This window comes from Dendropsophus ebraccatus, chromosome 5 (assembly GCF_027789765.1).
Source record: "Dendropsophus ebraccatus isolate aDenEbr1 chromosome 5, aDenEbr1.pat, whole genome shotgun sequence".
NCBI lineage: Eukaryota > Metazoa > Chordata > Amphibia > Anura > Hylidae > Dendropsophus > Dendropsophus ebraccatus.
The window spans coordinates 11,539,085-11,555,994 of record NC_091458.1 but is presented as its reverse complement, the minus strand read 5'-3'; the positions used below and the strand labels follow the sequence as shown (position 1 = coordinate 11,555,994).

The 16,910-nt window shown below is 43.2% G+C and overlaps 1 protein-coding gene across 1 annotated transcript; it reads right to left on the bottom strand.

Annotated features, from left to right (window-relative positions):
• Window positions 1-7,362: 7,362 nt before the first annotated feature.
• LOC138794056 (olfactory receptor 6N1-like) lies at window positions 7,363-9,160 on the bottom strand. Its single transcript, XM_069972821.1, has 3 exons — window positions 9,097-9,160; window positions 7,547-8,348; window positions 7,363-7,441 (listed from the first exon to the last, which is right to left on the bottom strand). Exons 1-3 carry the CDS (start codon window positions 9,158-9,160, stop codon window positions 7,363-7,365), a joined length of 945 nt encoding a protein of 314 aa, XP_069828922.1.
• Between the last annotated feature and the right edge of the window lie 7,750 nt (window positions 9,161-16,910).

The following is a 16,910-nucleotide window of genomic DNA, read 5'->3' as shown; positions in this document are numbered from 1 at the left end:
CGTACAACGACCGTTGCTGCTTGCGATCCAGCATCTGTCTCACAGGTCTTTCCACCAGCTGTATTTTCAGGCCTGGTCTCCTCTGGAATGATTGACAGTCGGAGGGGGTGTGGCTGTAAGATGCAGTCACCGCGAGGACTGGAGAGACAGATGTTGGAACGCAAGCAGCGTGGTTGCCATGAGGCGGAATGAGGATTCCACCTCAGGGAGCAGATTCTCAGGTCTCTGAGGGGACGGCACAATCCTGCCCTGTCATTTTAGCTAAGTCTGACTTACCTGAATAACATGTTCTGCAGGCGGCAACACAGGCAGGAGCCATGACGGATCAGCCTCCCTTCTTTGTACATAGCTGCTGTGGTAAAATTGCTACCATTTTGCACAAATTCATCAGACTGCAATAATGTACACATCTGATTAGGCTCCTCAGAGGCCACAGGGGTTCTACAAACTCTGTTTATCTGCAAGGACCTGAAATGGCCGTCGTAATGATGTCATCAGGTCCATGCAGGCAGCAGTTTACAGAAGATAGAATGTGAGGAAGGAGGTAATAGTGAAAGGGTAATGGATGAAAAACAAGAATATGGAGGGGGGGCATTATAGAGGGAGCCTTATATGTAAGACAGGGAACCATATGTGGGATATATATGAAGTATGTCGGTGGTTGCCGTATAGCTAAGCCAGTGAGGATGTTGTTGTGACGCCAGTGCTAACTCAACACACAGGTGTGATGGTATACCTGCTTTTGTTTGATGGCTGGCTATATTGATCCCCAATGGTCGGTGACCTGCCGGGCTATGATTAGAGATGAGCTAACCAGCCAAGGTTCGGGTTCGTATGAACCTGAACTCTCGGCTTCCGATTCCCGCTGTCTGCCCGCTCCGTGGAGAGGGTGGATACAGCCTGGAAAACTGGGATACAGCCATAGCCATAGGCTTTATCCCAGTTTTCTAGGCAGTCCTCAGGCTGTACCCACCCTTTCCACGGAGCGGGCAGACAGTGGGAATCGGAAGCCGAGAGTTCAGGTTCATACGAACCTCGGCCGGTTCGCTCATCTCTAGCTGTGATGGGTCCCTTGGGCTCTTATCACGATGGTCCAGAGGTGGAAGATGACCCAGCTGGATTGTCGGTACCGCCACTCGCAGAAAGGGGAGAATGACCCAAGGATGGTCTGTGTGTATAGGTGCTGGTGCAATATCACTGAGTAGCAGTAGAATAAATAAGATGATCTTTACTAAAGGTCTCTTACAATACAGGATGAGGCTATGTTCACACAGCGTAAAAGTACGTCCGATGTTGCCATCGGCAACAACGGCCATACTTTGTACGGTGTGGAACACTGCCTGTTCTTCTATGGGCTCCCGGCCAGAGCGTATACACATCGTATATGCACAGGTCGGGATCCCATGCGGCACTGCAAAGAACTGACATGTCAGTTTTCTGCGCCCGCAGTTCAGTGAATTGCAGCTGCAGAAAGACCTGTCAGTTCACACAATGAAGCGAGCGGCTCCTGCCGAATGACTTATTGTGTGCTATAAGAGTTCTGATGCGGCTGTGCGCTGATGCCCCCGCATCATAACACTGCGGCCGGAAAGATCATCTGAATGGTATTGCAGTACCGGCCGGGATGATTTTTGCAGAGACCGGCCGTTCCATGACCCGGCTGGGACACGGAACTGCCAGTCATATACGACGTGTGAACATAGCCTAAGGGTATAACAAGTGACTTCTGAGATACAGACTTGAGTTCACTGAATCTGTGCTTAGAGATGCTGTTGTACTTGGGTAGAATAGAAGTGTTCTGGATTCAGTTGAGTGCTGAATAGAGTAGAAGAGTTCAGAAGAGTGCAGAGGAGTTTGTTGAGAGAGCCCCAACCCAGTGTAGTAATGTGCTCTGCCGGAACTTGAAGAGATACTTGAAAGATACTTGAGAAATGGAAAATACATTTGCTAGTGTTTCGACCTGATTGTCATTATATCCACCTTCTACCCTGCAGTCTCGGGTTACCCTTCCTACGAGGGTGATACAAGCCCCAGTCTTGGTTACCTCATTGTAGCTAAGTGTCCGAGCATGTCCCGGTTTCACTTGCGCTGTGAGATAAAGTGCGTAGGCCTTGGTTACGCCTGCTTAGCTTTATCCGGGTCAATTCCTCTGTCTAGGATACTGCCCTTCTCTTAAGAGATGTTCTTGGCGTGGGCTGGGGTGTTCTCTAACATGTCCTCTTAAGCTGTTTAGCACTGCATCTTGTCTAAAGTGATAGCGTTAGGAAAGAAAGTCTTTGCGTTCTCCATACGTGTGTCTGTTCACTGTCACAGCTAGACTGTTCCAGACAGGGAACCTGGCAGAGCCAGGATGCCTGATCTGTGTGTGTCCTACTCCTCAGAGAATCAGAGGGAAACTAAACAAAAGTGGCGCTATACTTCCTCTCTACATGTGTCTACTTCCTACAGGGTGGAGAGTGGTGGAGAAGAAAGTGGGTAAAGAAAAGAGGATAGAGGTAGAAGAAAAGAACATCTCTCATTGGCCGACAGAATTACATAATACGAAAGTAACCTTATAGTGACTACAGCTGTGCAACATATACAAGACTCTACATAGTGACGAACGGTGGCCCAGTGGTTAGCACTGTAACCTTGCAGCGCTGGGGTCCTGGGTTCAAATCCCACCAAGGGCAACATCTGCAAAGAGTTTGTATGTTCTCTCCGTGTTTGCGTGGGTTTCCTCTGGGTACTCCGGTTTCCTCCCACACCCAAAAACATACAGATAGGTAAAGCGCTGCGGAATCTGTATGCGCTATACAAATAAACAATTATATTATATCTAGTGGCAAAACTCATACACAACTTCATTACCACTTTACTTTAGAGTACAAGGCTTTTGTGACAGGTGTCAAGACTAGAAACACCCGTGGTGGGACACCACAGGAGCAATATATATGAGAGCAGGGCTGTGGGAGCAGTATGTATGAGAAAAGGGCTATCGGAGCAGTATATATGAGAACAGGGCTGTGGGAGCAATGTATATGACAACAGGGCTATAAAGGCAGTATATATGAGAACAGGGCTATGGGAGCAGTAAATATGGTGGAGCGAGGGCCTCTGAGGCTTACAGTATTATTGGGTATTTGAGGTTGGCACTATTAGAGGGTCTCTCTATGCCACCACCTCTGAGCCTAAGGCTGGTACTAATATAGATGTAGTGTTTACACTTCTGGTATACAGTTCTATATGCAATATATTTAATTCTGGTATATAGTGGTGCATGTGATATATGCGTCGCTGTTGTATAGTTGTGCATGAGAGATATTTACTGTTGGTGTATAGTGATGTATGCAATATGCTCACTGCTGGTATATAGTTATGTTTGAGTGGTGGGGAGGTGGCACAGTTTCAGTTTTGCTCTGTGTAATAGGCAAAAAAGGGGTCTGTGGAGCAGGAATAGCCAGATATCCCTCCAGGGGAGGAAAGCCTATTGCCAAGGTTGTGACTCCCAGTGGGGAGATCACCAAACCACCCAGATACATAGCCCCTTAAGCCCCACTGGGTTTCGAGTATTGGAACATAAATAGGTAAATAGTAGGGTGGTCCCTTTTGCGTCAAAGTCTAACTCTGTGGCGAGTATTGCAACATGACAAGGGTTTACCAAGGCAGCCATCCATCCACAGACAGTCGTTTTGGGGTAGTTGCCCCTCATCAGTGGGGAGTAGGATTCTGGCTAACAGGGGCAATGACAAATAGACCAACAAAACACAGCAATCACTGAGCTCAGGGAGACCAGCGACAAAAAATCTAATGGAGTACTCACTGAAAAGTCTCCATTGATACATTGCTCCCTATAAATTTAAATATGCAAAAAGAGTGGTCTGTGGAGCCTCAGTAACGAGTCTCAAAACACAGGAATAGCCAGATATCCCTCCAGGGCAGAAAAGCCTATTGCCACTAGAACATAAATAGGGAAATACCAGGGTGGCCCCTTTTGCGTCAAAGTCTAACTCTGTGGCGAGTTTTGCGTCATGACAAGGATTTACCAAGGCAGGCATCCATCTACAGACAGCTCAGTGATTGCTGTGTTTTGTTGGTCTATTTTTCATTGCCCCTGTTAGCCAGAATCCTACTCCACACTGACGAGGGACAACTACACCGAAACGGCTGTCTGTGGATGGATGCCTGCCTTGGTTAACCCTTGTCATGTTGCAATACTCGCCACAGAGTTAGACGCAAAAGAGGCCACCCTGGTATTTCCCTGTTTATATTCCAATATATTCACCCCCTTGGCAATAGGCTTTCCTCCCCTGGAGGGATATCTGGCTACTCCTGTGTTTTGAGACTCGTAACTGAGGCTCCACAGACCACTCTTTTGCATATTTAAAGTTATAGGGGGCAATGTATCAGTGGGGACTCTTCAGTGAATACTCCATTAGATTTTTTAACACTGGTCTCCCTGAGCTCAGTGATTGCTGGGGTCTGTGTAACAGGGCCTTAAGCCTGGTAGGAATATATAACCCAGGTAAACAACACGGATCATAACTTTATTAGGGACATGAAAGCTTTATTGTATAAACAAGTAAAACATAGATCCACTGAACAGACAATTTTGAGGACTGATTACTTAAATGTGCGCTGTCACTAAAAATAACTGTGGACATGTCTGATGTTTTTGACTCACTGCTGAGACCCACTCTGATCAGACGATACAGCCGAGAGTGTGATGCTCTCTGCTGCCAGACCCTCATTCTAATAACTTTTTACATGTTTGATAATATAAAAAGCAAAAAATGGCCAGCACTCCAATGCCTCTTTTCTGATGCCTCTGTGGCTTAAATACAGACTAAAAACAGAAAAGTGCAACAGCAACCTGCAAGTGCCAGGATTTACCGTACATACTACTTCCAACGTACGCATGATAAAAACAAACGCGATGTCATACAATACTTAGTACCTACACGCTTAGGTGTTATCCCCCTTGCAACTTTGCACGGCCTTATTTTGGATTCAGATTATAGTGATTGGATATCTAAAGGCATAACTACATTTCAAGATTTGTATTATGATAATCAATTGAAATCATTTTCGGAGTTAGTGGCCATACATAATGCCCACAATAAGGATTTCTATAAATATTTACAAATGCGACATTGTCTTACTAGGCTCACATTCCAGAAGGTTGGGGACACCACCAAATTTGAAATTTTCCTGAGGAGTAGAAAAAGTGGCGTAAAAGGTATAGCTTTAGAATATACCTTAATAGCTCCGCAGCAGATAGAAATGAGACTTATGCTCAGGTGGGAAAGGGATTTAGGTCGTATATTCTCACAAGAACAATGGCATACTGTTTTTGGACTAGCAACTAAAGTGTCACATTGTATAGGTCATTTGGAATCCTCAAGAAAATTGATTTACAGGTGGTAAATGACACCGTACAGAATGGCTAAAATGTTCCCCGATGCTTCTACATCTTGTTGGAGATGTGGTGCCTTGGTTGGGAATCTATTGCATATTTGGTGGGAATGCCCGCCATTAGTATCATTTTGGTCAGGTATCAGGGTATACCTAGAAGCATTGCTTGGCTACCCATTATTATCTTGGGGTCCAAGCCTAGCGTTGTTGTCACATGATACTGATGCAATTCCAAGAAAGGATATTACCGTATTTTTGCATGTTCTTATGGCAACCAGGAATTGCATAGCTAAAAAATGGAAATCCACAGAAGTTCCAACAGTAGCAGAAGTCATCGCTGCAGTGCGATATAATTTCAATATGGAGTTGACGATTGCTATCAGAACTAGTAAGGTTGTACGATTTAATAAATGTTGGGATAAATGGAAAGAGTTTTACAAATAGGGATGCTCTGTATTTGTATCCTGGCTAGATTAGGTGGTGCTAAAACATTGTGAGCCTACGTACCTTCACTGTGTCTTTATGTTTTAATTACCTCAGTATGGACTGTGTAAATGTAATGTTTTGTTTTGTCATGTTCTGTTTTGGAGTTGATTGTGTAATCAGCCAATGTTTGTTAGTATTGTAAAAATAATAAATTTCTTTAATAAAAATTTTAATTAAAAAAAAAAAAAAAAAAACCTGTCCTAAAGCTTTGTAAAAAAAAGCTTTAGGACACGTTAAGGTGACCTTAGAGAGATGGTCCTAGGCTAGCTATTGCTGCTTTAATCGTTCATGCCCAGTTTGTGAGTCCAAGAGAGGTTTCTAGTGTAGGGCCATCTCTCTGAGGTCACCTTAATGTGGTGAGATGGTACACTCTGAGGTTTGTTAAGAACCTTTTAAAAAAAAAATCTTTAGGACAGTTTTTTATCGTGTATACCCTGCAGGTAGTATGTGCGGTCCTGGCACTTGCAGTGCTGCTGCACTTTTCTGTTTTATGTCTGATGACATGTCAAAATGTATTTTCACCTTAAAGAACCACCCAGGCAAAAACTGGTAGACTTTGTTATTCTGAGAAGGTGAAAGACGTCACAGGGAAAGCCTCTAAATGTTAGTCCCTGTGTCATTCCCCGTCCCCCTTAATACCCACACTATACAGTGGGCGGACTAGATGGACCCAGTGGTCTTTTTCTGCCGACAATCTTCTATGTTTCTATGTTACATATCTAATACCCAGAGTTTTCCTATAGGTTTTTTTATTAGCACAAAGAAAAGTAAACAATAACTGAGCATGAAAAAATACCTGCATTATTTATAGTGTTTTTATATTCTTATAAGTTTTGTTTATCTACCTTTTATGAGATGTCCGGGTAGCAAAGCCCCTCCGGCACTTCTGAGATACTCCTAACACCTAGACATGGGAGCTATAAACCAATTCTCCCAGGAGCAGAATTCACCTACTGAAGGCTCCCCACTAAACATGAGAATGGGTCCCCAGTTCTACCTATTGAAATGGATTGGTGTCCGGAGATGCATGTTGTCACTTCATGATGAAAATACTGTAGAGGAGTCATGTACTTTGCTGTCTTCATCTATTCTATTCAACCATTGTGAATATGGGGTCCATGGGAGAGACAGTCAAGGAGCTTCCACCAAACTTGAAATGGGGAAACTAGCACCCAGACCATCAAAAGATGCCTCTAAAATAAACCTCTTTGTTGTCCGGTTTCAGGCTTTTCACACTATCCCGATTCACTATTGATTTAAATTAATTGATGATAAAATTTCTGAATAAACAGGGTAGGCTAACATTGGTAAAATTACTAAGATTCTATACTATGAAGCAATAAAAAATTTTTGAAAAGGAAAACAAATTATATAATATCTTAAATATTAAACATTTTGTTTCATCCTAAGTTAAACATTGGCACATTAGGGGTTCACTTTTTTTCAACATAAAGTTAGTTCATAGGCAGCCCCAACCAACAATTATTTGGATTTACCCAATGTCTCCTGATGAGTTATTTCCTTTAAAGTGTGAATCATCTTCATCCTTAAAGCTTCTGTCCTAATCCCATACATCAGAGGGTTTAGAATGATAGAGACCAACAGACCAGTGATTGAAATTACAACGTGTGTCACAGTAGATAGAGAACCACCATTTAACCTATACCTGAAAGTAACAAACAATATGGCCGCCATGTGAGTAGAGTAAGTGATTATATGGGTCACCAGTGTATGGATGGCTTTCTGGGAGGCTTCCATAGAGATCTTCAGGCAGATGAGAAATGTCTGTATGTAGCAGTAGGTCACAATCACAAAGGAGCTGATGAAGATCAGTAAAGTATAAATGGTCCCATAAATGTCATTGATGACTGTGCTGCCACAAGACAACCGGGTCAAAGACATTGTCTCACAAACAACATTCTGAATACTGGTATCACATAGTCTTAACCTGACCACCAACAGGACAACTACCAAAGTGCTTATTAAGATCACCAACCAGATGGTAGCCAAGGACTGTAGAGCCTTCTTACTGGTCATCAGAGAGTGGTATCTCAATGGAAAACCAACAGCCAGGTATCTATCATACGCCATGATAGTAAAAGTTAGTATCTCTATAACACCACAGCTCTGAATACTGTATGCTTGTGTCAGACATCTAGACAGAGAGATGGTGGTACATCCGGAGAACAAGTCTATTGCTATTTTAGGGAGGGAGGCTGAATTGCCAACCATAACATTTCCCACCAGTCCACATATGAAGATGTACATAGGTTCATGGAGAGATTGTTCTGCCCATACAACATACACGATTAATGTAGATAAGATCATTGAACAGAAATATATTAGAAGGGCGACCACAGAGTAGAAATATCTCAGCTGCTCCATCTCCTTCAGCCCTAAAAGAACAAAGTCTTGGACGAAAAAGACCATGGTCACATTTACCATTACAGAAGACTTTGCTCTGGTTCCTGTAGATTTACACCAGGATCTTAGTATGTCAAGTGCTGTGGAATCAGTTTGTGCTACACAAGTAAAAGTAGTAGTAGTAGTAGTAGTCGTAGGATAAAATAATTATAGGCTCTGCTGACTGGTTTTACTCAACACTGCAAAAAATGGATCTTATATAGAGCTACATTGTCGGTAGGGAATTCTCCTGAATAACATAAGACAGATGAGCAGCGGGAGACGTCAGGAACTTCTCCCCAGTGGATCTCACTCTAGACTGTAACTAATGAGATCATTAATGACTTACACCTCTTCACTAATGAGCAGTTTTGATAATTTGTCTGACATTCTGAGGAAGTTGTTTTTACCAAATGGTGCAGGAAATAGTACTAGTAATATTATAATTCCAAGACCAAGAGATTGCCTTTTATTTAGAATATAGAACATATATTTCAATAATCAAATGGGTATCTGTGGTTTGATTTATTTGCCTTAATGGATTGGATTGGTTGTAACCAACATGTGGTGAGAATTTCATGTCAATAGAAGCTTTCAACATACATTTACTTGTAAAATTGGTGAAATGTTCAATACTTACATTACCTACTGTAAATGATATGTTTAGTTCATCAATAAATGGTCTTTTATTCAGAAATACAGAATTTTCTTGTGAACGTGGCTGCCAAAACATTCTCCTAGAGTTTCAAGGCGGTGCTCCAGCTGACAAGAAGGACACCACTAGAGCCTAGCCAGGTAAGGATCAGTCCTTACCTGGCAAGGCTCCAGTGGTGTCCTCCTTGTCAGCTGGAGTGCCGCCTTGAGACTCTAGGAGCATGTTCTGGCAACCACACAATGGGGGCAGGATAGGGTAGCCTTGAGTGAACAGCTTGGCCTGCATAGAATGTTAAAGCTCTTTTTTAAAGTCCTGTTCTTTGGGCCAGGAAAATAAGTGGCCATGGGGTTCCCCTATGAGGACAAAGAGGATCCTTGATAGTGATGAGCGGACTGTCGGACTTTTGGTCCGACAGCATCTGCGCTCTATTATCATGCCTGTGATCCCGGCCGCATTGTTGCGATCCCGCGAATATGCGGCCAGGATATTCCAGGGAATTCCAGATCGATTCCCTGGAATATCCTGGCCACATATTCCCGGGAGCGCAACTATGCTGCCGGGATCACAGGCATGCCGACAGAGCAAACTGCTTTCGGACCAAAAGTCTGAAAGATTCGCTCATCTCTAATCCTTGACAACCAAGACACCTAAATAAGTTGTGCTTTGGTTCCTAACGGGGAGCTTGTGTTATGTAGAGATGAGCGAGCACACTCTATTGAGTACAGTATTCGCTCGAGTATCAGGCTACTAAAAAGTACTGCATGCTGCTTTGGTGCTCAGTTACAAAAAGCTTGATGAAAGGCTGCTGAGCAATCCCTTGCAGCTGGGCAATGGGCTGAAAGGCACTACCCCTGCGACTTCCCACTTTCTCCTTCACTCATGTAAAGTCATCTCATGCGCATTAAACTGAACACATACATTTACACATGCTAGAGAGTGATATCTAGAGGCAGGGTTATAGAGGGTTATAGAAGGTTGAAGGTTGGGTATCAAGGACATACAGAGGACAGTGTAAGGTTAGTAGTGAAACTTGCGCAGCGGGGAAATGGCTCCTGTCATTTTGAATGTACACGCTGTCCACTGAAATCCTTTGAAATCCCTGTCAGTTTATTTTAGGTGTTTTATCCAAAAACAATGTCTGAAAGCAGAATAACTCATTGTCAATCCTGCCTGGTATTGGAACTGGCCACTTGATGTAACATGCCAGGTGCTCTACAAAATTAACTTCACCCAGGAGAGCTGTGGACGTTGGTGGTTCACTGAAACACAATGGGGGAGATTTATCAAAGGGTGTAAAATTTAGACTGGTGCAAACTGCCCACAGCAACCAATCACAGCTCAGCTTTCCTTTCAGCACTGCCTAAAGCTGAGCTGTGATTGGTTGCTGTGGGTAGTTTGCACCAGTCTAAATTTTACACCCTTTGATAAATCTCCCCCAATGACTCATCGTACGTCAGTGATCCTCCAATGTCCACAACTCTCTTCAGTGATGTTAACCCTGTTAATAAGGAGAGTGTATGTTAAAACAATAATAAAGTCAGACTGCAGTGAGGTAAAACTATGAACCATAAATACTGGGTAGGTATAAATAATGACATGACAACAGGTTAAATTTTTGCTGGACGGTGGTCGGCCACAGCTTTTATTAACTTCACCAAGTAATTCTTAAGGCACTTAAACTTCAACTTCCAGATACCAAACACAAGCCGGACGCCAGCACAAGAAAGATTTATTCAGCTCACCCTTGAGTCGGTCTTTGGCAAATTATTGCAGTTCGCCTGTATTGGAGCACGTGGAAATAGATGCAGGCCGTGTCCCGAGGCAATGTTTCAGCATGAATTTCAAGAGTCCACAGCTCCTAAAAACTTGTAAGCTTTATTGGAGATACATTAAAATTCCACGCTGTTAAAAAGCGCCGACGCGTTGCGGAGGGAAACCTCCTTAATCATGGCAAAGGTAAGGTATACAGCTTGTAGCTTTATATTGTGAAATGTACCTCCCCCAATAGGACACTCCCACAGCCGTGGGTCTGTGTCCATTGGGAAACCACATGATTCACATCACAAATGAGTGGGAAAACCCAATATGGACTAACTTAGTACAATCTAATATATGAAAAATAAATCAGTTTTTAAGTTCATTCCTTGTTGATATCTCGTAGCCAGATTGAGAATCCAGAACGCTTCCCTTTTTCTCAGGAGGTGCGTCCAGTCACCCCCCCCCCCCCCCTCTGGGGTTTGTATACCTTTTCAATGACACAGATATTCAGGCTATTAACGTTACCCCCATGTATTTCTTTGAAATGTCTGGAAAGTCCCGACATGGACTTTTTTCCAAAACCTGGGTGTGATGTGTCACGAATGTCACTTAAATCTTCCCCTATACGAGTTTTGAGTTTTCTGATGGTAGAACCAACGTATTGTTTGTTACATGCCCTGCAATTAGCTAAGTAAACTATGTGTGTGGTTTCACAATTCATGAAATTTTTTATCTTGAAGGTACGACCTGTTGCACAGGAATTGAATGTGTTTTGTTTTTTAGCATGTGGACACACTGGACATCTTGGTAGTGTACATTTGTAAAAACCCTCTGTCCTTAGCCAGTGTGATTGTGTGCCTGTATTGTTGGCTTTTTTTCAATACACTAGGCGAGAGGAGGTTGCCAATGATGACCCCTCTTCTAGCTACATATCGCACTCCAGCTGTTAGTATATGTTCACACTTGTTATCTTGAAACAGTATTGGTAAGTATTTGTGAATTATTTTTTGTATGTCTCTAAATTGTGGACTATATTGAGTCAAAAAAGTTAATGGACTAAATGTTTTGATGTCTTTGTGATTGTTTGTTGGATGATTCTTTCTGTCTTGTAGGTGGTGGGTTCTATCCTTTGTTTCTGCTATGTTCCTTGCTCTGTCTATGTAGTGCCCTCTGGCTTTTAATCTGTTTGTTAAATCTAAAGCGGCTTGTGTATACGTGTTATCATCTGAGCAGTTTCGACGTGCTCGTATAAACTCCCCAATCGGCAAATTTTTAATTACGTGTAGTGGATGTTCACATTCGGCATGGAGTATGCAGTTTCCAGAACTTGGTTTCCTGTATAATGTGAATGTAATTTTGCCCTGTTCTAATGTTAGTTTGACATCCAGGAATCCAGGTGTGCCAGCCGCTGGACTCCCAAAAGGCACATCGTCCTTCCTGGCTGTACCATAACTGCTCCACAACTTTAAATCCACCAAAACCGCCAAGGAGGAGGCCTGATAAACCTAAACAGGACTCCGAACCCTGCTCAGCAAATACATGGCCTGCTCTATGCCGTCTTGTATACCTAGATAGGAAAATGTCAGAGACAAAGTCGGTCAAATGCATGCCGTCAGGCAACGTGCGGCAACTATTGTCGCCCTCCAATTGGCGGTGATGTACCATCACTCCAGCCCGAGAGCGGACGAACCAGGATACCCGAGAGTTGACGGACCTGCAGACCTGCTCGCCCACCTTAAAGTCTCGGGCTCCCTGCCAAACCACCCTCGAAATGATTTCAGACCAGACAAATATAATTTATGTGAAGAAATTATTGAAACACTCTATTTCTGCCCTCATTAGAGTCATTAACTCTAACAACAGAGATTGCCCCCGCACCACGCTACAACTCGACTCCACGACTGAATCAGTTGTCACTCCACTAATGGATCCGGGCTGCGAGAAGGTGCTCTAGGCAAATGGCAAAGAACACAAATCTCCCACATAGGTACTAGTGTAGAACAGAAAGCCGCGGCACCCTTCTCCTTCAGCAGCAATGTTGTTTATTCAGCCAACAGGTGATACAGCGTGAACATCAACAGGCAACAGCTGTTTCACACGTCACAGCGTGCTTCATCACAGCCTCAATACCATAGCATATCCCTCTCCCTTATATACAAAATCACACCAAGTGGTACAAAAGATGCAAACAAAACATTAAAATAATGTATTAAATACATATTAAGGTATATACAATGATCTAATCAATACACAGTGTAATTACTTACAACTTTATAGAAGGTCACCAGCAGGTACCATGGATGGAAGATCGGTCTTTAACCCTAGCGGACCCAAGGCGTCCATTCTAAGTATCAAATCTGTTTCCTTCCGTAACAATTGAACCTGACGATCTCCCCCTGCTGGTGATACACTCAAACGTAGTAGACCCATAAATTGCATTTCCGAAGTATTACTATTATGGCATCTGCGCATATGATCTATCAACTTCGGGCAACCTTTTCGGTACGTATTGATCGTACATGTTCTGCAAACCGGACATACATAGGGCGTATAGTTTTACTGACGTAGTACTTGCCACATGAACATCTGATCGCATAGACTACAAACGGTGTTCTACAGGTGATGAATTGTTTTATCACCCACCTTGTGCCACCTAATTGTACTTCTCTTGCGTCACATAACTGGGTGCAATAACTACAATGGCCACATTTAAAATTACCTTTAGACTCCCTATTTTTCCCCAACCACATTTTTTTATTATTTTTATCATTTGTCCCCTCATTGATGTCTATTCTCCCCTTCACTAGTTCATCTCGTAAATTTTTTGTGCGACGGAAAGCAACTATTGGTCTTGTGTCAGTAAACTCTTTTAGTGCCGTATCCCCAGCCAGAATATGCCAGTGTTTAAGAATTGCTGACCTAATGATGTTGTTCATGGGGCTTTGTGTAAATGTGAACACGAACCTATGAGTTCCTTCGTGCAATTTTTTCTTTTTTACGTATTAACGTTCTACAGTCCAGTCTGCGTGCTTTATCTAATGCCTGATTAATCAGTTCTTGTGGATAACCCTGATCTCGCAAGCGATCACTCAACTCCGAGGCTTGTTCCTCGAATTTTACTTTGTTGCTGTTAATGCGCTTAAGACGCACAAATTGACCATAAGGTACAGCACTTTTAACATGAGTTGGGTGATAGCTTGCGAAATTTAAGAGCATATTAGTGGCAGTTGGTTTACGAAATCCTCTCATTTCCAATTCTCCTTCCACCACCTCTAAATGGACATCTAAGAAATCCAATTGGTTCTTACCAAAATGGGATGTGAAGTGCATTCCGTATTCGTTATTATTCATATAATCAATGAATTGCTGAAACTCCGCCTGGTCACCTGACCACACAATCAGGACGTCATCTATATATCTAAAAAAAAACTTAATTTTAGAAATAAAAATATTATGTATTGAAAAGATGACATCATCCTCCAACTCCACTAGATATAAGTAAGCGAATGTTGGGGCTACCGGCATCCCCATCGCTGTGCCAGCCCGCTGGCCAAACCACTGGCCAGTGAACTGGAAAGCATTGTGGCAGAGCACAAAGCCCAGCAACTCACAGATTTAATCAGCGAAATCATTTTCTACTGTACCCATTTTTTGCAATCGGCGTCTAATCGCGGGATGCCGGTGTATAGGCTTTCAATGTCGAAGCTAGCTAGTGACCACCCCTCACTCCACTGAAATTCATCCAAAATTTGTAATAATTCTTTGGTATCGCGTAAGTATGATGGTACCTGTTGTAGTAACGGGCGGAGGATCCAGTCTAGATATTTGGACACAGGTTCTGTGACTGACCCTCTGCCGGCCACTATAGGACGACCTGGTGGGCGTTCCATATCCTTATGCAATTTGGGTATCCAATACCAGTAAGGTTTGTTTGGATTTTCCACCAATAATTTTTCTGCAAAGGTTCTAGAGAGGAAGCCCTTTTCTACTCCCTGACGTAGTGGTGACTTAATCTTAGACACATATTACTGTGAAGGGTCTTTCTTCAATTTCACATAAGTGTGTACGTCCTCTAGTTGGCCCTGCGCTTCCCACACGTAATATTCCTTATTTAGCAAGACTATATTACCCCCCTTGTCTGCTGGTTTCACGACAATATCATCCCTAGATTTTAACCACCTGAGCGCCCTAGATTCTGCTGAGGTCAAATTGGCCTCAGCTACAGGATACATGAGGGCTTTGATGTCTCGGGCAACATACTGTTCAAATATATTTAGTAGAGAACCAGCAGACAAGGGGGGCTTAAATGAAGATGGAACACCACCTCTGAACCCCATAGGGTCTTCAGTTGGGGGCGTACAATCATAGTCCTGCAACTCCATTAGTGACCTCAATACATCACGATCAGTAGAATCAAAATTAGGATTCATACTGCATCCCAGGGGACTCACCAAACACGTTTTTTTACCTATTAACACATTATGTTCCACATTCACCTCACGATTGGAAAATAATTTTTTTATATTTAATTTTCTTATGCCCTTATGTAAATCCATAGTAAATTCGACTGGGTCAAATTCTGAATTGATACAGTAATTAAGACATTTTGATAACAAAGACACACAATCCGGTGAAATGGGTATGTCAGTTAAATTAACAACAGTTAATTGCTCACTTTGCGGTAAATCATTACTACCTTGTACATAGTCCTTTTGCTTTACTGGCGCCACGATACATGCTTCCTCTTGCCTTGTCTTGAGTCTTTGCTACCTCTTACCGCCCCTCCTTGGGTGTTTTCCAAAGGGATTGTCTCTTGTATGGACCTAGAGGTGGATGGAGCAGAGTCTTTCCTTTGCAGATTCTCTGCAAAGGAAAAGGTTGCCCGAAGTTGATAGATCATATGCGCAGATGCCATAATAGTAATACTTCGGAAATGCAATTTATGGGTCTACTACGTTTGAGTGTATCACCAGCAGGGGAAGATCGTCAGGTTCAATTGTTACGGAAGGAAACCGATTTGATACTTAGAATGGACGCCTTGGGTCCGCTAGGATTAAAGACCGATCTTCCATCCATGGTACCTGCTGGTGACCCTCTATAAAGTTGTAAGTAATTACACTGTGTATTGATTAGATCATTGTATATACCTTAATATGTATGTAATACATTATTTTAATGTTTTGTTTGCATCTTTTGTAAAGTGCCACTTGGTGTGATTTTGTATATAAGGGGGAGGGATATGCTATGGTATTAAGGCTGTGACGAAGCACGCTGTGACGTATGAAACAGCTGTTGCCTGTTGATGTTCACGCTGTATCACTTGTTGGCTGAATAAACAACATTGCTGCTGAAGGAGAAGGGTGCCGCGGCTTTCTGTTCTACACTAGTACCTATGTGGGAGAGTCATTAACTCTGCCATCCTCATGGCACACATATCATTACCACCGGCATGTAATACCAGAATCACCGAACTAGTCGCTCCATGGACCAAGCGGACCACCTCAGGTAAAACTTGCGATCATCTGAGCCCCCGAATTTCACGCCAATAGACATCTAGATCCTGGAAACCCAAGTTGAGCCCACCAGGGCGATATTCGGCTCTCTGCAAAGCTCGGACAATGTAAGAATGACCTAGCAGCCAAACTACTGGCTTGACAGTGCCTGAAAGAAAATAAATGTTAACCTTACAACAACAGATCCGGATGAATATATCCAGCAAAGCATGCCGAGCGCCAACGGCCTATACTGTATGTCGAACCTCAGCCTCTGAGAGACTTGCCCTAGCCGCCTCTGTGGCAGCCCCTATGCGGAAGAAATGGGTAGCAAATTGGTCAGGGGGGGAACCTACAGCGGATAAACAGAGTCTGAACACCGATAGGAATTGGAATTTCGTGACAGGACTAGAGTCAGGCCTAAGTGCTAAATAGTCAGAAACCCGCTGTACAGGGCAAAGCGAGCCCTGTACTTGAATTATGGGCAGCCAGGCACCCAAACTAAACTGATCAGTTTGCAAACAATGCACCCGAAGCCATAGAACGTTGTTCGAAATGACAACTTCGTCAGGAAGTAAACCTCCAGGCTTATGCTTAGAAGGGGGAAGGACCTCACCAACACGCAACACCCCAAAAAGAGCTGTGCAAAAACATGCTGCAAAAAGGCAGGTCTCAAAAGGGGAAGAACATACAAAGGGGCATGCCGATACTAACTGGCCGAG

Coding starts and splice junctions, on each gene's coding strand:
- LOC138794056 (XM_069972821.1), bottom strand. CDS start 9,160: ATGCTCCTAGAGTCTCAAGGCGGCACTCCAGCTGACAAGGAGGACACC. Junction 8,349..9,096: donor CACCACTGGAGCCTTGCCAG/GTAAGGACTGAT, acceptor GTAAATCTACAG/GAACCAGAGCAAAGTCTTCT. Junction 7,442..7,546: donor ATATTGTTTGTTACTTTCAG/GTATAGGTTAAA, acceptor GTATGGGATTAG/GACAGAAGCTTTAAGGATGA.